At 36.8% G+C, this 19356-nt stretch overlaps 1 protein-coding gene across 1 annotated transcript in view; it reads right to left on the bottom strand.

Moving 5' to 3' along the window:
- PCSK6 (proprotein convertase subtilisin/kexin type 6) overlaps positions 1 to 19356 on the bottom strand; it is a 742641-nt gene that overhangs the window by 286234 nt on the left and 437051 nt on the right. Inside the window, exons 9-10 of the mRNA XM_053717589.1 lie at positions 16519 to 16619; positions 2926 to 3029 (exon numbers count right to left, since the gene is read on the bottom strand). Coding sequence (XP_053573564.1) covers positions 2926 to 3029; positions 16519 to 16619 — 205 coding nt within the window. The remainder of the gene's footprint in view (positions 1 to 2925; positions 3030 to 16518; positions 16620 to 19356) is intronic.

Below are 19356 nucleotides of genomic sequence, written 5' to 3'. Positions count from 1 at the left end.
CAGAGGGCCTTAAAAAACTATTCCTAGGAGTAAAATAACAGCCATGTGGAAAACTAGGCCCCAAACAAAGATTTATCACCTCAGTAAAAAACGTTCTTTATATAAATGCAAACGTTTTACATACTAAGCCATAATAGAAAGTAATATGAAAATTACTTTTTACTGCAAGCATGATGCCAGTCGTTTATTAGATCACTGCAATTAGGCTTACCTTAACTATATCAGGCACTGTCAGCATTTTCTAGTTCTTATCATCCTCTAGAAAATAATATACTGAACATACCTCAGGGCAGTTAATTCTGCAGGCCATTCTCCCAGCTGAAGTTTCCTCATACTCTTCATTTATGTGTGAGAACAGCAGTGGACCTTAGTTACAACCTGCTAAGATCATCAAAAACCTCAGGCAAATTCTTCTTCTAATTTCTGCCTGAGGTAAAAAACAGTACAACGCCGGCACCGTTTAAAAATAAACTTTTGATTGAAGATAAACTACACTAATTCACTACATCTCTCTAGCTACTTCCCTTGTCAAGAGCTGCAAGAGAATGACTGGGGGTGGCAGTTAGGGGAGGAGCTATATAGACAGCTCTGCTGTGGGTGATCTTCTTGCAGCTTCCTGTTGGGAAGGAGAATATCCCACAAGTAATGGGTGAATCCGTGGACTGGATACACCTTACAAGAGAAAAAAAAAGACTAAACCCCAGGTCAGAAAATATAAAGTCCTCAAACATGATTCTCATACTGAAACTGCTAGACTGCAAAGGGAAATACACATAGACCTGACTCATGGCAAATATAAGTAAATACACATAATTAAAACTTTATATTAATACATAAAGCCAACCATAGCTGAGCGTGTCTTAAATAATGATACATACTTACCGAAGACACCCATCCACATTTAGCAGACAGCCAAATCAGTACTCAGCAGAGGTAATGGTAGAATATATCGTCGATCTGAAAAGGCCGGTAGGAGATGAATCCCTATGACCGATAACAGAACTCTTGAAAAGATTTCCCATGAATGAAACCATAAAATCAACAGGCAATACTCTCTTCACATCCCTCTGACAAACACTGTACTGTGAGAGGAATTGAGCTTCAGAATGCTTAGAAGCGCTTAACAATAATTTAAAAATCAAGCACAAACGTATTTAACCACCTCCATAGGAGGCAAAGTTTGTAAAACTGAATTGTGGGTGTGATGAGGGGTGTATTTATAGGCATTTGAGGTTTGGGAAACTTCTCTCCTCCTGGTAGAAATATATATCCCATACGTCACTAGCTCATGGACTCTTAACATTTACATGAAAGAAATAGACATCTGATTTTTAGCTTTATCTTTAGCACAAGCATTATATTATTTTTTTTAAATAACCTAATAAGGGCTGTGTGCAGGAGTTACATGACAAATTCAGTACACAATGACATACTATACAAGAGATCGGCAAAACTAAAATATTTCTCTACATTTAATAAATCTCTCAAAACCAAAAAATACAAATTTTCCTTATCCGGAAACCTCATGAAGAACTTAGGGCCCCAGGACAGAAGCACTGAGACTAAAGTGACAAATATCATGCTAAACTCATAGTTATATGGATTAAATAGCCGGAGAACCAAGTTAAAATGGTGGTGCAAAAAAACATCTGTTCATGCATTCCATCATCGTCGTAAAGTGGAATGCAATGCTGATTGCATTCCACCAATGAAAGTTCCCTGGCTTCACCAAAATGCATATAACCCTCTGATCTGATTTTAAAAAGGGGAGAGTTTGCCATCACTTTAACACAGTACATTGCTGGGTCCTTTTCTGGACCATTGCCAAGCAACCTGGTGGGGTAACCTAATCTGCTTCCAGGGCCTGTGAAGGAGCTACCCATGGCTGCTGTGGGAACACACCGTGTGCTCCCCCTCCAGCATAGACTTTTAAAAGGTAACCTAACCCTCTGTCTGGAGGACAGGAAGACACTGGGAAGCTTGGAGGATAGTTATCCCTTATAAATGGGGAGGAGGAGGAGGGATCAAGGGGGAAGCTTCAGGGGAGGGTGATAACAACCTCTTATAAATAGATAACAACCTGTTCAGAAGGATCATGATGGAAGACAATAACTTGTAGTAAGGATGTTTGACAGGAACAAGGTGCTTTTTGATCTCTCTATGGAGCATAGAACATGCCTATTTTTACACAGAAACAAGAGGTGTGTAATGTTCCTTAAAAAATATTTGAAACAGTTTGAAAATAATTTTGAAATGTGTCCTGAAAAATGTCAGCTGAGTTTATTTGCTGTGGCCAGTTAGGAAGAGATTGAAATGAGCCTCAAAATCCTAAAAGTTAACACCAGAAAGGTCAAACAAAACATGCTGAGTAAAGTATTAAAGTATATTTCAAAGTTGTACTGTGCATAAATAAACAATAGGCAATATGAGTTTTATGGTACTGTACTTCAGGGAGAGTTACCTCATTTAGAACGTCAATATAAAGTCCGATTAGTGCTACATAGTTTAAAATATAGCTGTGCACTTGCAGGATGTCCTTGGAATCATGATGTTAAAGTTCTGTGTACAGTTTGCACTCACTCTAAACAGTGTTCTTCCCAGGTCCTTTTTAATAGGTGCACCACATTTGTTTGTTTTTTTACTGATCACCCGGGTAAAAAGTTTCCCAGAAATAAGCTAAAATTAGCGAATATTACATTTATCAATGTTTATAGCACAAATGATCAAACTAAATTTATGTTAAATTATGCAATAAATTGGTGCTTTGGATAAGAAAAAATGTTATTTTAGAACGTATTACACTGCTCCCACATGACTACTTTATAAGGCTACCCGGCTGGTATAATATTCTGTGGAGAACACCGAGTAAAGTTAATGTATAGGGCAGCCAATAATTATTAGCACATAATACTTATGTTTTCTGACCTTTTCGTCCAGCCCCATTAGTTCTCCAGTCAGGGGCTCTGAGATGGACAGAGCGAGAGGTTTTCACAAGGAGGTGCTGCACATCTCTCCAGTTAAGCTGTTGGCTGCAAGAAAATTCATTCTGATTCATATTCTGAAATGTTTCCTTTTTCTTGACATTACAAAAACAAAATGCAATTGGCTCAATTAATTAAAAGCCTGGAGTGGTGTCATTTACCATGTGTTCCTAAGGAATCCACCCTTAATTTTCTTAATCCCATTTTCTCATCTTTATTAAAAAAATGACAGGGCTACTATAAAACATTCTAATACACGCTAGATCAGAATGATGGGATTTTTTTTATTTTGGAATTAGATCATGATACATTTTGCCTGTCAGGAGGTTTTTGATTTTAGAAATCTAAGAATAGTCATTGCTTGGTCCAAATTTATGAGTCAAGATCATTTGTGTACTCACAAAATGTAGTCTTTATTTGATTATGAAGAAGGCATTAGTGCTCATCTGCATAACAAGATCTGTCACTACCTATGACTGTCGGAATAAACAGGTTTTGTTTGTGTTAAAAGCATGAATGTGGCTAAAAACCATTGTAGACTTTTTTTTTGCAAAATACATTAAAAGGGGACAGTCTACTTGATTTTATTGTTTATAAAGATTGATAACTTCTTTGCTAACCTTTCCCCAGCATTGCATAACCAACATTGTTATATTAAAAGGGGCAGTCTAGTCAAAATTAAACTTTCCTTATTTAGATAGGGCATGCAATTTTAAACAACTTTCCAGTTTACTTTTATCATCAAATTTGTTTGTTCTAGTTATATTCTTTAGTAAAGCAATAGGTATAGAAGGCGCTAAAAAGCAGTAGGATTTATAGATATGAGGTATCACTTTGTGTCGAATAGATCGATGTCACCTTATATAAAATAGATAAATGAACCAATGCTAGTATAAAATGAAAGAGCAATTTTAATCAATATAAAAATCTGAGTATAACTAAAAACCCATCAATGGTTAAAATCCAAAATTCAGATAAAAGATAAATAATCTCATAAACAGCTAACACATATGTGTTATTACCAGATAAACATTCACACTGCTCATTCAACAATACAATCTCTCAGACTCTTAATGCACATGACAGACTATATAAATCCCCAACTTAGATTTTTATAGATTCGGAAGTCAATATGGGCTAAATTGTCTGCAGTTCTCCAACACAAGTTACTAGTATGTGTGCCCTCGGATGTCAGCTTCCTCGCTTTACCTTCAGTAGCTCCTTTTCAATATGGCTACAGATCAAAGTGGTTTATGTCATTCCCTTACCGCTGTATTAGTGATTGGAACAGTCAATGATACTGAATGGAGCTGGGTGGCTCTCTTACCTCCTCTAAGTGTCTACTTGTCGGCCTCCTCACCTGACCTGACACTACGGCTTCTCCTTTGGTTCCTGGCGTTCAAATTTCCGTGAGTGACGTCACCCGGTTCCCGGATCCTAGGTGACTACTTGCGCAAGTAATTTCCACGGATGTATCCAGACGATCCTCTGCACTTCAGTACACCAGGGTACACAGAGTTCAGCTTAGTTGAAAAATGTCAAACAGCCCACAGTAAATGGCAGGAAAAGTCCTCTACGCGTTTCAACCCCTTTCAGGGTCTTTATCAAGATACCACTTCCTGCATCCTCTGTCCTTAAATACTCTCTCTATACAGGTGATTCGCTGTTGCTCCAATATTTTTTCAGCAGGTAAGTATTTCCTGGGGGGAAAAAACGGTAGCCACACATGTTCATTCTTCACATAGCCATTTTCGATACACCTAACACCAGTCCCATATTACTGGAATCGCTAATATTTAAATTCAGACAACACAACTTCCATACAATCAAGCTAAACATATTCCCAAACTGAAAATACTTAAAATGGATACTCCATTCTAAAACATGTTAAACATAACCAATTGATTAAAGTACAAATCATATCTATAAAATGAGGTCTATAAAAATGATATCTATAACAATTAATACCACCACTATTAAAAATATATAAAATGGCTTAGGATATAAATTGGAGGATATATATATTTTGAGAATTCATAACAGATCAAAATTTCAATAACCGGAATTTAATGACATATACAATATTCCTCTAAGTATACATAAATATCCCTGGTCAACCTAAGATTAATAATATGTTCATAAGCATTACTATGTACATGAAACAGGCTTAAAAATACGTATTAAAAATATACAAACATTAAGAGACTGAAATTTGATTAAATATACCAAACTTGGAAAGAACCCGCAAAAGAGTAGAGAAGAAAATAGATGGGAAAACAGCCAGAGATACCTACCTCTAATAGATTCACTCCCCTAGTCACACAAAATAAACATCAACCCACCACTAGTGAGATAGCAGGTCACATTGACCTAACTAAGGAGGAAAAGGCTTTTTTAGGCCATACCCCCCTCAGGGAGGGGGCTCCTCCACCGTCCAAAAGTATGAACGGACTAGGAAAGGAGGAAAGGGTTTTAAGATCAAGAGAAAGAAAAAGACAAATAGAGGAGTTAGAGGAGGAAGAAGAAAAAGAAAAAATGGAAGCCAAAAGACAGAAGTAAGAAAGAAAGTAGGTATTTTTAACTTAAGTGAAAAAATTCTAAGTAAAGAAGAAGAGAGAGTTCTAAGTTTAGGACTCTCTTTTGCACCTTCAAAAAAGATGAATAAGTTTGAGACACACATAAATATAAGGAAATATGTGAGGAACTTAACTCTTAAACGTTTCTTTTTGAAAAATACCATTGAAAGATATATAACCAATGAATCAAGAGAACCTGAATTGTATAAACACACAGAATTAAAGTCAAAATCAAAATTCTACCCCAAGTACGAGAGAGGGAGCAATTTGGAAACTTTTGAAAAGATGGTTCTGGCATACTTAAGAGAAAGTGAAGATGGAAAACACAAATTTAAAAGAAATTTGAATAAGAAAGATAGGGAAGTACTAGAGAATCTTCAAAGCAATAATGACATCGCCATAAAAATGGCGGATAAAGGTGGAGGCCTAGTGATTTTAGATAGCAAGAAGTATAAAATCGAAGCCGAGAGACTATTGAGTGATAAAAAGACATAAAAAATTAGATATGGATCCAACTAAAAAATTTAGGACAAAGCTAGATAGAATATTGGATAAAGTTAAGGAAAAGGGAATATTGACAGACAAGGAATATTCGTATATTAAACCCCAATACCCTAAAATTCCAATATTCTATTTCTTACCTAAGGTCCACAAAAGCCTTATTAATCCACCCGGAAGACCAATAGTCTCAGGGATAGACTCTATAACGGCCAATCTGTCTGAATATGTGGACAAGTTTTTGCAAAAATATGTAGTACAATTAGATTCATATTTAAAGGATTCCACTAGTGTGCTGAGATTACTTGAAGGGATTAAGTGGGAGAAAGGATTTATGATGGCCACTTGTGATGTATCATCACTTTATACTAATATTAAACACAATTTAGGGTTAGAGGCAGTTGAGAGTTACCTGTCCAAGGATGACACAATAGTGGAAGAACAGAGGAATTTTTTATTGGAAATTATACGCTTCATTCTAGAGCACAATTATTTCTCTTTTGATGGGAAATACTTTCTACAAATTGAGGGTACAGCAATGGGCACGAGATTCGCACCGAGCTACGCAAATTTGTTTATGGGGGACTGGGAACACAGGTTCCTCCAGTTTGCTGAGCTCGGTGCGAATCTCGTGCTTTTCAAAAGATACATAGATGACATTTTGATCATCTGGCGAGGTATTTAATACCATGAACAATAATGATAGAGGCTTAACTTTCACGTACGAGATAAGTGGAGAGTCGATTACTTTTTTAAACTTGGACATATTAGTTAACAATGAGAAATTGATAACCAGAACACATATTTTAAACCAACGGATTCTAATAATTATATTCACGCCACTAGCTGTCACTACTATAAGTGGAAAGAAAATATACCGGTAGGACAATGCCTAAGAATCAGGAAAAATTGCACGAAAATTAGTGATTTTAATGAACAGGTAACAGTATTGGAGGATAGGTTTAAGGAAAGGGGCTATAAGGATAATATTAAAAACGCCATAACAAGGGCTAGGAATACAAATAGAGACTCCCTTTTAGAATACAAAAGGAAAGAGGATCAAGGAAAGAATACATTAGATATACCCTTTGTTAATACATATAGTGATGATCATGGAATAATGAAAAGGATATTGAGGAAGCACTGGCACTTGTTAAGAAATGACCCAGTTATCGGGGATAAATTGCCCCCATATCCAAGGATAGTCTATAAAAAAACTAAGAATTTTAAATCATTACTGGCCCCCAGTGAGTTTAGAAGGCAAACAATTAAAAAAAACAAAGGATTTGGATTTAAGGGGGGATGAAATAAGAGGTTTTTTCCCTTGTGCAACATGCAAAGCGTGTAGATGTGGGGCAAAAAAGAAAAACATCCTGATACCTGGCACAAGTAGGGAATATATTATAAAAGATACCATAAGATGTAGTAGCAAGGGGGTGGTATAAATGTTACAGTGCTCTTGCAACCTGTTCTATATAGGAGAGACAACAAGAATGCTCAGGGACCGAATTAGAGAGCATATTTGGAATATAGAAAAGGGAAAATTAGAAACCCACCTATATGTACATTTCAGGGATGTCCATAAGAACAGTATAAAAGATCTTAAATATTGGGGATTATGTATAGTACGTAAAGATTGGAGGGGAGGTGATTATGAAAATAAATTGGTTAAAAAAGAAGCCGAATTAATTTATGATTTTAACACACTTTATCCACTTGGCCTGAATTCAGAGTTGGAATTAGCCCCTTTTTTAACTTAAATAAGAATTATAATTTTATAACCTAAATATGATTGGAGTATTATTATTGGGTATTTTTTCATGATATGGATAATTTTTAAGGCTAGGTTTGTTTGAACTAGGTTCTGATTTTAATCCTGCTTGAATTATTTCCAATTTTGGTATATTTAATCAAATGTCAGTCTCTTAATGTTTGTATATTTTTAATACGTATTTTTAAGCATGTTTCATGTACATAGTAATGCTTATGAACATATTAATCTTAGGTTGACCAGAGATATTTATGTATACTTAGAGGAATATTGTATATGTCATTAAATTCTGGTTATTGAAATTTTGATCTGTTATGAATTCTCGATATATATATATATATCCTCCAATTTATATCCTAAGCCATTTTATATATTTTTAATAGTGGTGGTATTAATTGTTATAGATATAATTGTTATAGACATAATTTTATAGATATGATTTGTACTTTAATCAATTGGTTATGTTTAACATGTTTTAGAATGGAGTATCCATTTTAAGTATTTTCAGTTTGGGAATATGTTTAGCTTGATTGTATGGAAGTTGTGTTGTCTGAATTTAAATATCAGCGATTCCAGTAATATGGGTCTGGTATTAGGTGTATCGAAAAAGGCTATGTGAAGAATGAACAACATGTGTGGCTACCGTTTTTTCCCCCCAGGAAATACTTACCTGCTGAAAAGGTATTGGAGCAACAGCGAATCACCTGTATAGAGAGAGTATTTAAGGACAGAGGATGCAGGAAGTGGTATCTTGATAAAGACCCTGAAAGGGGTTGAAACGCATAGAGGACTTTTCCTGCCATTTACTGTGGGCTGTTTGACATTTTGCAACTAAGTTGAACTCTGCGTACCCTGGTGTACTGAAGTGCAGAGGATCGTCTGGATACATCCGTGGAAATTACTTGCGCAAGTAGTCACCTAGTATCCAGGAACCGGGTGACATCACTCACGGAAATTTGAACGCCAGGAACCGAAGGAGAAGCCGTAGTGTCGGGTCAGGTGAGGAGGCCGACAAGTAGACACTTAGAGGAGGTAAGAGAGCCTCCCAGCTCCATTCAGTATCATTGACTGTTCCAATCACTAATACAGCGGTAAGGGAATGAGATAAACCACTTTGATCTGTAGCCATATTGAAAAGGAGCTACTGAAGGTAAAGCGAGGATGCTGACATCCGGGGGCACACATATTAGTAACTTGTGTTGGAGAACTGCAGACAATTTAGCCCATATTGACTTCCGAACCTATAAGAATCTAAGTTGGGGATCCCCATAAGAGAAAGTATCAGCTGGACACTTGTGATACTGGCATTTATATAGTCTGTCATGTGCATTAAGAGTCTGAGAGATTGTATTGTTGAATGAGCAGTGTGAATGTTTATCTGGTAATAACACATATATGTTTTAGCTGTTTATGAGATTATTTATCTTTTATCTGAATTTTGGATTTTAACCATTGATGGGTTTTTAGTTATACTCGGATTGATTTTTATATTGATTAAAATTGCTCTTTCATTTTATACTAGCATTGGTTCATTTATCTATTTTATATAAGGTGACATCGATCTATTCGACACAAAGTGATACCACATATCTATAAATCCTACTGCTTTTTAGCGCCTTCTATACCTATTGCTTTACTAATGTATATCTTTTGAATTGTCTAGGGAGGAGACAATTACCATAGTTAGGCATAGTAGGATTGGTCTAGCGCTGTACCCTATCTATCTTTGTTATATCCTATTTATATTCTTTGTTGAAAGCTAAACCTAGGTAGGCTCATATGCTAATTTCTAAGCCATTTAAAGGCCACCTCTTGAGTTACCTAGAAGTCAGAACTGATTGGTTAAAATGCTCTATCAAAATAACTGAAATAGTGTGCAGAGGCTTAGATACAAGGTAATCACATTTCTGGAGTAAATTGTCCCTTTAATATATTATTAAATTTGCCTTTTACTAAGCCCCTACAGGCCGCCTCTTATTAGCTTTTTAAATCTTGCACAACAGCCAGACAGTGCGAGTTCATGTGCACAATATTGATAACAATGTGCTCACTCCTGTGGAGAAAGATGATTATACAAAAGAACCAGCTCTGATTGGCTAAAATGCAAGATTGTAAAAAGCACTGAGATAAGGGGCAGTCTGCAGGGGCTTAGATACAAGGTAATCATAGAGGTAAAAAGTATATTAAAATAACAGTGTTGGTTATGCAAAACGGTAATGGATAATAAAAGTGATTATCTTTAACAATAACAATTTTCAAGTAGAATATCCCTTTAAATACTAGTGTACCTTTTTAATGAGGTATTTAGGGGAACACAAGTGAAAGAAAAAAAGACATTAAGAGACCATACCTTATTAAGTTAAATAAATGAAAAACATTCAAAGCTCAGTCTTGGGTCCAAAAAAGATTATATAGGAAACATCTCCATTTTCCTAAATGAAATTATGTAGAATATAGAGAATATAAATAAGAACTAAAATGTGGGGACTTGGAGAGTCGGGCAGGTGACTAGAAAATACATATGAAGCAATGGAAAGTGGGAAGTAAAAAAACAATTTATGTAAGAACTTACCTGATAAATTCATTTCTTTCATATTGGCAAGATTCCATGAGCTAGTGACGTATGGGATATACAATCCTACCAGGAGGGGAAAAGTTTCCCAAACCTCAAAATGCCTATAAATACACCCCTCACCACACCCACAATTCAGTTTAATGAATAGCCAAGCAGTGGGGTGATAAAGAAAGAAGTAGAAAGCATCAACAAAGGAAATTTGGAAATAATTGTGCTTTATACAAAAAATCATAACCAGCATAAAAAGGGTGGGCCTCATGGACTCTTGCCAATATGAAAAATTAATTTATCAGGTAAGTTCTTACATAAATTATGTTTTCTTTCATGTAATTGGCAAGAGTCCATGAGCTAGTGACATATGGGATATCAATACCCAAGATGTGGATCTTCCACTCAAGAGTCACTAGAGAGGGAGGGAATAAAAATAAAAACAGCCATATTCCGCAGAAAAAATTAATCCACAACCCAAAAAGTTTATTTTCATTTTTGAAAGAAAAAAACTTAAATCAAAAGCAGAAGAATCAAACTGAAACAGCTGCCTGAAGAACTTTTCTACCAAAAACTGCTTCAGAAGAAGCAAATACATCAAAACGGTAGAATTTAGTAAATGTATGCAAAGAGGACCAAGTTGCCGCTTTGCAAATCTGATCAACTAAAGCTTCATTCTTAAAAGCCCACAAAGTGGAGACTGATCTAGTAGAATGAGCTGTAATTCTCTGAGGCGAGGCCTGACCCGACTCCAAATAAGCTTGATGAATCAAAAGTTTCAACCAAGAAGCCAAGGAAATAGCAGAAGCCTTCTGACCTTTCCTAGGACCAGAAAATAAAACAAATAGACTGGAAGTCTTTCTGAAATCTTGAGTAGCTTCCACATAATATTTCAAAGCTCTTACCACATCCAAAGAATGTAAGGATCTTTCCAAACAATTCTTAGGATTAGGACACAAGGAAGGGACAACAATTTCTCTACTAATGTTGTTAGAATTCACAACCTTAGGTAAAAATTGAAAAGAAGTCTGCAAAACTGCCTTATCCTGATGAAAAATCAGAAAAGGAGACTCACAAGAAAGAGCAGATAACTCAGAAACTCTTCTAGCAGAAAAGATGGCCAAAAGAAACAACACTTTCCAAGAAAGTAGTTTAATGTCTAAAGAATGCATAGGTTCAAACGGAGGAGCCTGTAAAGCCTTCAGAACCAAATTAAGACTCCAAGGAGGAGAAATTGACTTAATGACAGGCTTAATACGAATTAAAGCCTGTACAAAACGGTGTATATCAGGAAGTATAGCAATCTTTCTGTGAAATAAAACAGAAAGAGCGGAGATTTGTCCTTTCAAGGAACTTGCAGACAAACCCTTATCCAAACCATCCTGAAGAAACTGTGAAATTCTAGGAATTCGAAAAGAATGCCAGGAGAATTTATGAGAAGAACACCATGAAATGTAAGTCTTCCAAACTCTATAATACATCTTTCTAGAGACAGATTTACAAGCTTGTAACATAGTATTAATCACTGAGTCAGAGAAACCTCTATGACTTAGAACTAAGTGTTCAATTTCCATACCTTCAAATTTAATGATTTGAGATCCGGATGGAAAAACGGACCTTGAGATAGTAGGTCCGGCCATAACGGAAGTGGCCAAGGCGGGCAACTGGACATCCAAACCAGATCCGCATACCAAAACCTGTGTGGCCATGCTGGAGCCACCATCAACACAAAAGACTGTTCCATGATGATTTTGGAGATCACTCTTGGAAGGAGAACTAGAGGCAGGAAGATGTAAGCAGGATGATAACACCAAGGAAGTGTCAGTGCATCAACTGCTTCCGCCCGAACATCCCTGGACCTGGACAGGTATCTGGGAAATTTCTTGTTTAGATGAGAGGCCATGAGATCTATCTCTGGAAGACCCCACATCTGAACAATCTGAGATAACACGTCGTGATGGAGAGACCACTCCCCTGGATGTAAAGTCTGGCGGCTGAGATAATCCGCCTCCCAATTGTCTACACCTGGGATATGCACCGCAGAGATTAGACAGGAGCTGGATTCTGCCCAAGCAAGTATCCGAGATACTTCTTTCATAGCTTGGGGACTGAGTCCCACCCTGATGATTGACATAAGCCACAGTTGTGATATTGTCTGTCTGAAAACAAATGAACGGTTCTCTCTTTAGCAGAGGCCAGAAATGAAGAGCCCTGAGAATTGCACGGAGTTCTAAAATATTTATTGGTAATCTCGCCTCTTGAGATTTCCAAACCCCTTGTGCTGTCAGAGATCCCCAAACAGCTCCCCAACCTGAAAGACTCGCATCTTTTTAGATCACAGTCCAGGTTGGCCAAACAAAAGAAGCCCCTTGAACCAAATGATGATGATCTATCCACCATGTCAGAGAGTGTCGTACATTGGGATTCAAGGATATTAATTGTGATATCTTTGTATAATCCCTGCACCATTGATTCAGCATACAAAGCTGTAGAGGTCTCATGTGAAAACGAGCAAAGGGGATCGCGCCCGATGCTGTAGTTATGAGACCTAAAAATTCCATGCACATAGCCACTGAAGGGAATGACTGAGACTGAAGGTGCCGGCATGCTGCAACCAATTTTAAACGTCTCTTGTCTGTTAGAGACAGTCATGGACACTGAATCTATCTGGAAGCCTAAAAAGGTGACCCTTGTCTGAGGAATCAAGAAACTTTTTGGTAAATTGATCCTCCAACCATGTTTCCGAAGAAACAACACTAGTTGATTCGTGTGAGATTCTGCAGTAAGTAAAGACTGAGCTAGTACCAAGATATCGTCCAAATAAGGAAACACCGCAATACCCTGTTCTCTGATTACAGATAGTAGGGCACCCAGAACCTTTGAAAAGATTTGCTAGGCCAAATGGAAGAGCAACAATTTGGTAATGCTTGTCTAGAAAAGAGAATCTCAGAAACTGATAGTGTTCTGGATCAATCGGAATAGGAAGGTATGCATCTTGCAAGTCTATTGTGGACATATAATGACCTTGCTGAACAAAAGGCAGAATAGTCCTTATAATCACCATCTTGAAAGTTGGTACTTTTACATAACGATTCAAAATTTTCAGATCCAGAACTGGTCTGAATAAATTTTCTCTTTCTTTGGTACAATGAATAGGTTTGAATAAAACCCCAAACCTTGTTCCTGAGGCGGAACTGGCATGATTACCCCTGAAGACTCTAGGTCTGAAACACACTTCAGAAAAGCCTGAGCTTTTACTGGATTTACAGGGATACGTGAGAGTAAAAATCTTCTCACAGGAGGTCTTACTCCAATGATTTTGGACAGATTTTATCCAAAAATCCTTAAAAAAACATAATCTGCCCCCCTACCAGCTGAGCTGGAATGAGGGCCGCACCTTCATGCGGACTTAGGGGCTGACTTTGGTTTCCTAAATGGCTTGGATTTATTCCAATTTAAAGAAGGCTTCCAATTGGAAGCAGATTCCTTGGGGGGAGGATTGAGTTTTTGTTCCTTATTCTGACGAAAGGAACGAAAACTGTTAGAAGCCTTAGATTTACCCTTAGGTTTTTTATCCTGAGGCAGAAAAACTCCTTTTCCCCCAGTGATAGTTGAAATAATAGAATCCAACTGAGAACCAAATAAATTATTACCTTGGAAAGAAAGATAGTAATCTAGATTTAGATGTCATATCAGCATTCCAAGATTTAAGCCACAAAGCTCTTCTAGAAAATACAGCTAAAGACATGGATCGAACATCAATTTTTATATAAAAAATGGCATCACAAATAAAATGATTAGCATGTTGCAGTAAGCAAAAAATGCTAGATATGTCAGAATCCAATTCTTGTTGCGCTAAATTCTCCAACCAGAAAGTTGATGCAGCCGCAACATCAGCCAAAGAAATAGCAGGTCTGAGAAGATGACCTGAACATAAATAGGCCTTCCTTAGATAAGATTCAAGCTTCCTATCTAAAGGATCCTTAAAGGAAGTACTATCTTCCATAGGAATAGTGGTACGTTTAGCAAGAGTAGAAATAGCCCCATAAACTTTGGGGATTTATTCCCAAAACACTATTGATTTTGCTGGTAAAGGATACAATTTTTTAAACCTTGAAGAAGGAATAAAATAAGTACCTGGCTTATTCCATTCCCTAGAAATCATATCAGAAATTGCCTCAGGAATAGGAAAAACCCCTGGAGAAACCACAGGAGGTTTAAAAACAGCATTTAAACGTTTATTAGACTGAACGTCAATAGGACTGGTTACCTCAATATCCAAAGTAATTAACACTTCTTTTAATAAAGAACGCATATACTCTATTTTAAATAAATAAGTAGATTTGTCAGTGTCAATGTCTGAGGAAGGATCTTCTGTCTCAGATAGATCCTCATCAGAAGAGGATAAATTATTATGTTGTTAGTCATTTGAAATTTCATCAGCTAAATGAGAAGTTTTAAAAGACCTTTTACGTTTAATAGAAGGTGGAAATGCAGACAAAGCCTTCAGAATAGAATCAGAAAAAAATTCTTTAAAATTTACAGGTATATCATGCACATTAGAAGTTGAAGGAACTGCAACTGGCAATGTACTATTACTGATGGAAACACTATCTGCATGTAAAAGTTTATCATGACAACTATTACAAATGACATTCGGTGAAATAATTTCTACAATTTTACAACAAATGCACTTAGCTTTGGTAGAACCGATGTCAGGCAGCAATGTTCCAGCAGAAACTTCTGAGACAGGATCAGATTGGGACATTTTGCACAATGTAAGAGAAAAAAACAACATATAAAGCAAAATTATCTATTTCCTTATATGACAGTATCAGGAATGGGAAAAAATGCAATAGCATAGGGCCTCTGATAGAGAAAAAAAAGCAAGAGGCAAACATACAAGGGGTATTGAAATAATGAAAAAGTTTGGCGCCAAGTATGACGCACAACGTAACGTAAACTTTTTTGGCGCCAAAAATAACCGGAAATGACACACTCGCGTTATTAATGATGCCGCCGTTCGAAAGGTCTCGGCGTCACGTATGACGCCGGAAATGACGAAGTTGCGTTATAAACGTATTTTTTCGTGCCAAAAATATTTTCACGCCAAGAATGACGCATTAAAGTTTAGCATTTGACGCACCTGCTGGCCTAATACCCGCAATTGCAAGAAGTAGTCAATTGAAAAAAAGACTAAACCCCAGGTAAGAAATACATTTCTTAAAATGTTTATATTCCCCAAATATGAAACTGACAGTCTGCAGAAGGAAATTCATGAACCTGACTCATGGCAAATATAAGTACAATACATATATTTATAACTTTATATAAATGCATAAAGTGCCAAACCATAGCTGAGATTGTCTTAATTAATGAAAACATACTTACCAAAAAACACCCATCCACATATAGCAGATAGCCAAACCAGTACTAAAACAGTTATTAGTAGAGGTAATGGTAAATTGAGAGTATATCGTCGATCTGAAAAGGGAGGTAGGAGATGAATCTCTACAACCGATAACAGAGAACCTATGAAATAGACCCCCGTTAGGGAAATCATCGTATTCAAATAAGTGATACTTCCTTCATGTCCCTCTGACATTCACTCTGAGAGGAATCGGGCTTCAACAATGCTGAGAAGCGCATATCAACGTAGAAATCTTAGCACAAACTTAATTCACCACCTCCATAGGAGGCAAAGTTTGTAAAACTGAATTGTGGGTGTGGTGAGGGGTGTATTTATAGGCATTTTGAGGTTTGGGAAACTTTGCCCCTCCTGGTAGGATTGTATATACCATATGTCACTAGCTCATGGACTCTTGCCAATTACATGAAAGAAATAGGCAAACCAGCTTCATGATCAATTGTAATACGTTAGAGGAAACCATTTGGTACAGTTTGTAACCATCATGCAAAAAGAACTCCATGTAAGCAGGAGCAATCACTTTCTAACCAATCCCTTTCATCCTAGTTCGCTGTTTTTAACATAATGTACAGCATAACAGGGATAAGATGTTCATAACCCACCACTTTCCAGATACAGAGGGGCCTGTTATAGGCTGCATAGTGATCCTTTTGTCGGACCCTCCGCACTACAGGGGTAAATCCATGGGTCCACCAGCTTACTTTGCTTCCAATGCCAAAGCGATGATACCCGCCACCATTGGTGCTGAGACAGAAGTTCCTGTGTGATCATCAGTACAGCGCTGCCGAATGTCTGTGGTGACCTAAAGGAAAGAAATATACATTTAGCCCAAATTCAATGTGCAAAATATCTGTTCTCTCTCGCGTTTCTCCAAAAAAAACATTTAAAAAAGGAAAGTGTTGCACTTTACCAAACTGACATTAAAAAAACAAAAATAAGTTGAATAGACTTGATCTGCCTTTAACCCCTTGACTCTTTTAGGACTCCCGTTGAAGAAAATATAAGATCCGTATGGGGGATGTGACAAGCGTATGCAGTCCCCCAGGATCCAATCAGTGGTGTTGGAGTCACTTGATCGCAGAGATGATCACGTGTCTTCCCATTTTCCCCTTTTGTTTACATCAAAACTCCATTCCGATCTTGTGCACTTGCCCCGGTCCTGAAGGGCTTAAAATATTTTAATATTTACCTCTCAAATATTTGCCTAGGATAATTAGCTTATTATTTGAAATAAAGGTGTATTAAAGGACAATTCAATACAGAACCATATAATCAACAAGTGCATAATAAGACAATGCAATAGCACTAGAATTTTAAATTAGCAGTCGATGTAAGGAAATTTGCCAGAAAAACATTTGCTAGTCCCTTTGTCAGCCAATCACAAACTTATATGTATACACTGTACTCATGCATACCTCAGAAAACATGCATATAAAAATATAAATGTATGCTTACCTAATAAATTAATTTCTTTCATGGTGGTGAAAGACCACGATTCATCACTCTTGGGAATTATAATCCTGGCCACTAGGAGGTGGCAAAGAGCCCAAAACTCCCAGAGCCTTTAAAACCCCTTACACCTTACTGGAAATTAGTCTGACATATAACCAAGCTAGAAAAGAAGAAGGTAGGAAAAGAAAATAAGAGCAATAAAAAGAAGCATGGAGGAAAGGTGCATACTCAAAAAATAAGAGAAAAATATTACAAACAGGGAAAAAACAATTTGTGCTTACCTGGTCAGTTCATTTCTTTCATGGTGGTGAAAGTCAACGATCCATTAATGCTGTTAATTGCTCTTCCCTACCACTAGGAGGAGGCAAAGATTCCCAAACCACAAGAGCTTTATGAGACCCCTCCCACCTCACACATACCTCAGTCTAACGTATAGCCAAGCCAAAAAGGTAGGAAAAGTAATAAGAGCAAAGAAATAGTAGCAGGAAAAAAGATGTGCTCAAAAAATAAACCAACCCCCCCCCAAAAAAAAACAAAAAAACAAAAAAAAAAACAAAAACAGGGTGGTGTTTTGTTTACTCTTACCACTATGAAAGAAATTAATTTACCAGATAAGGATAAATTATGCTTTGTTTTCTTTTATACAGTAAGTGAGAGTCCATGATCCATTACTCCTAGGAACTAATACCTAAGCTGTGGAGTCCATGAGTAATGAGAAATAAGCTTCCTTTGGATTCCAGTACCACTTATAAGGAGAGGAAAAAATAATGTATTTAAGGAATTGCCTGATAAATTCATTTCTTTCATATTGGCAAGAGTCCATGAGCTAGTGACGTATGGGATATATAATCCTACCAGGAGGGGCAAAGTTTCATAAACCTCAAAATGCCTATAAATACACCCCTCACCACACCCACAATTCAGTTTAATGAATAGCCAAGTAGTGGGGTGATAGAAAAAGGAGTAAAAAAGCATACAAAAAAAGAGGAACTGGAAATATAATTGTGCTTTTATACTAAAAATCATAACCACCAGAAAAAGGGTGGGTCTCATGGGCTCTTGCCAATATGAAAGAAATTAATTTATCAGGTAAGTTCTTACATAAATTATGTTTTCTTTCATGTAATTGGCAAGAGTCCATGAGCTAGTGATGTATGGGATAGAAATACCCAAAATGTGGAAGTCCACAGAAGAGTCACTAGAAAGGGAGGGATACAATAAAAACAGCCATTTTCCGGTGAAAAAATTAAATCCACAAAAAATAAGTTTCTCATAAATTGAAAGAAAAAAAAAAACTTAAAACTTTAGCAGAAGAATCAAACTGAAATAACTGCCTGAACTTTTCTACCAAAGACTGCTTCAGAAGAAGCAAATACATCAAAATGGTAAAATTTTGTAAATGTATTCGAAGAAGACCAAGTTGCTGCTTTGCAAATCTGATCAACTGAAGCTTCATTCTTAAAAGCCCAAGAAGTGGAGACTGATCTATTAGAATGAGCTGTGATCCTCTGAGGTAGGGACTGTCCCGCCTCCAAATAAGCTTTATGAATCAAAAGCTTTAACCAAGATGCCAAAGAAAAAGCAGAAGCTTTCTGACCTTTCCTAGAACCAAATAAGACAACAAATAGACAAAGTCTTCCTTTAGTAGCTTCAACATAATATTTCAAAGCTCTTACAACATCCAAAGATCTTACAAGCGTATTCTTGGGATTAGGACACAAGGAAGGAGCAACAATTTCCCTACTAATGTTGTTAGAATTCACAACCTTAGGTAAAAATTGGAAAGAAGTCCGCAAAACAGCCTTATCCTGATAGAAAATCAGAAAAGCAGACTCACAAGAGAGCAGACCATTCAGAGACTCTTCTAGTTTGAAGAGATAGCCAAAAGAAACAACACTTTCCAAGAAAGTAGTTTAATATCCAAAGCATGCATAGGCTCAAAAGGAGGAGCCTGCAAAGTCTTCAAAACCAAATTAAGACTCCAAGGAGGAGAGATTGATTTAATAACAGGCTTGATACGAACCAAAGCCTGAACAAAACAGTGAATATCAGGATGCTTTGCAATCTTTCTATGAAATAAAACAAAA

Source organism: Bombina bombina, chromosome 6, assembly GCF_027579735.1.
Source record: "Bombina bombina isolate aBomBom1 chromosome 6, aBomBom1.pri, whole genome shotgun sequence".
Taxonomy (NCBI): domain Eukaryota; kingdom Metazoa; phylum Chordata; class Amphibia; order Anura; family Bombinatoridae; genus Bombina; species Bombina bombina.
Note: the sequence above shows the minus strand (reverse complement) of the source record. Positions and strands in the feature narration are given on the sequence as shown.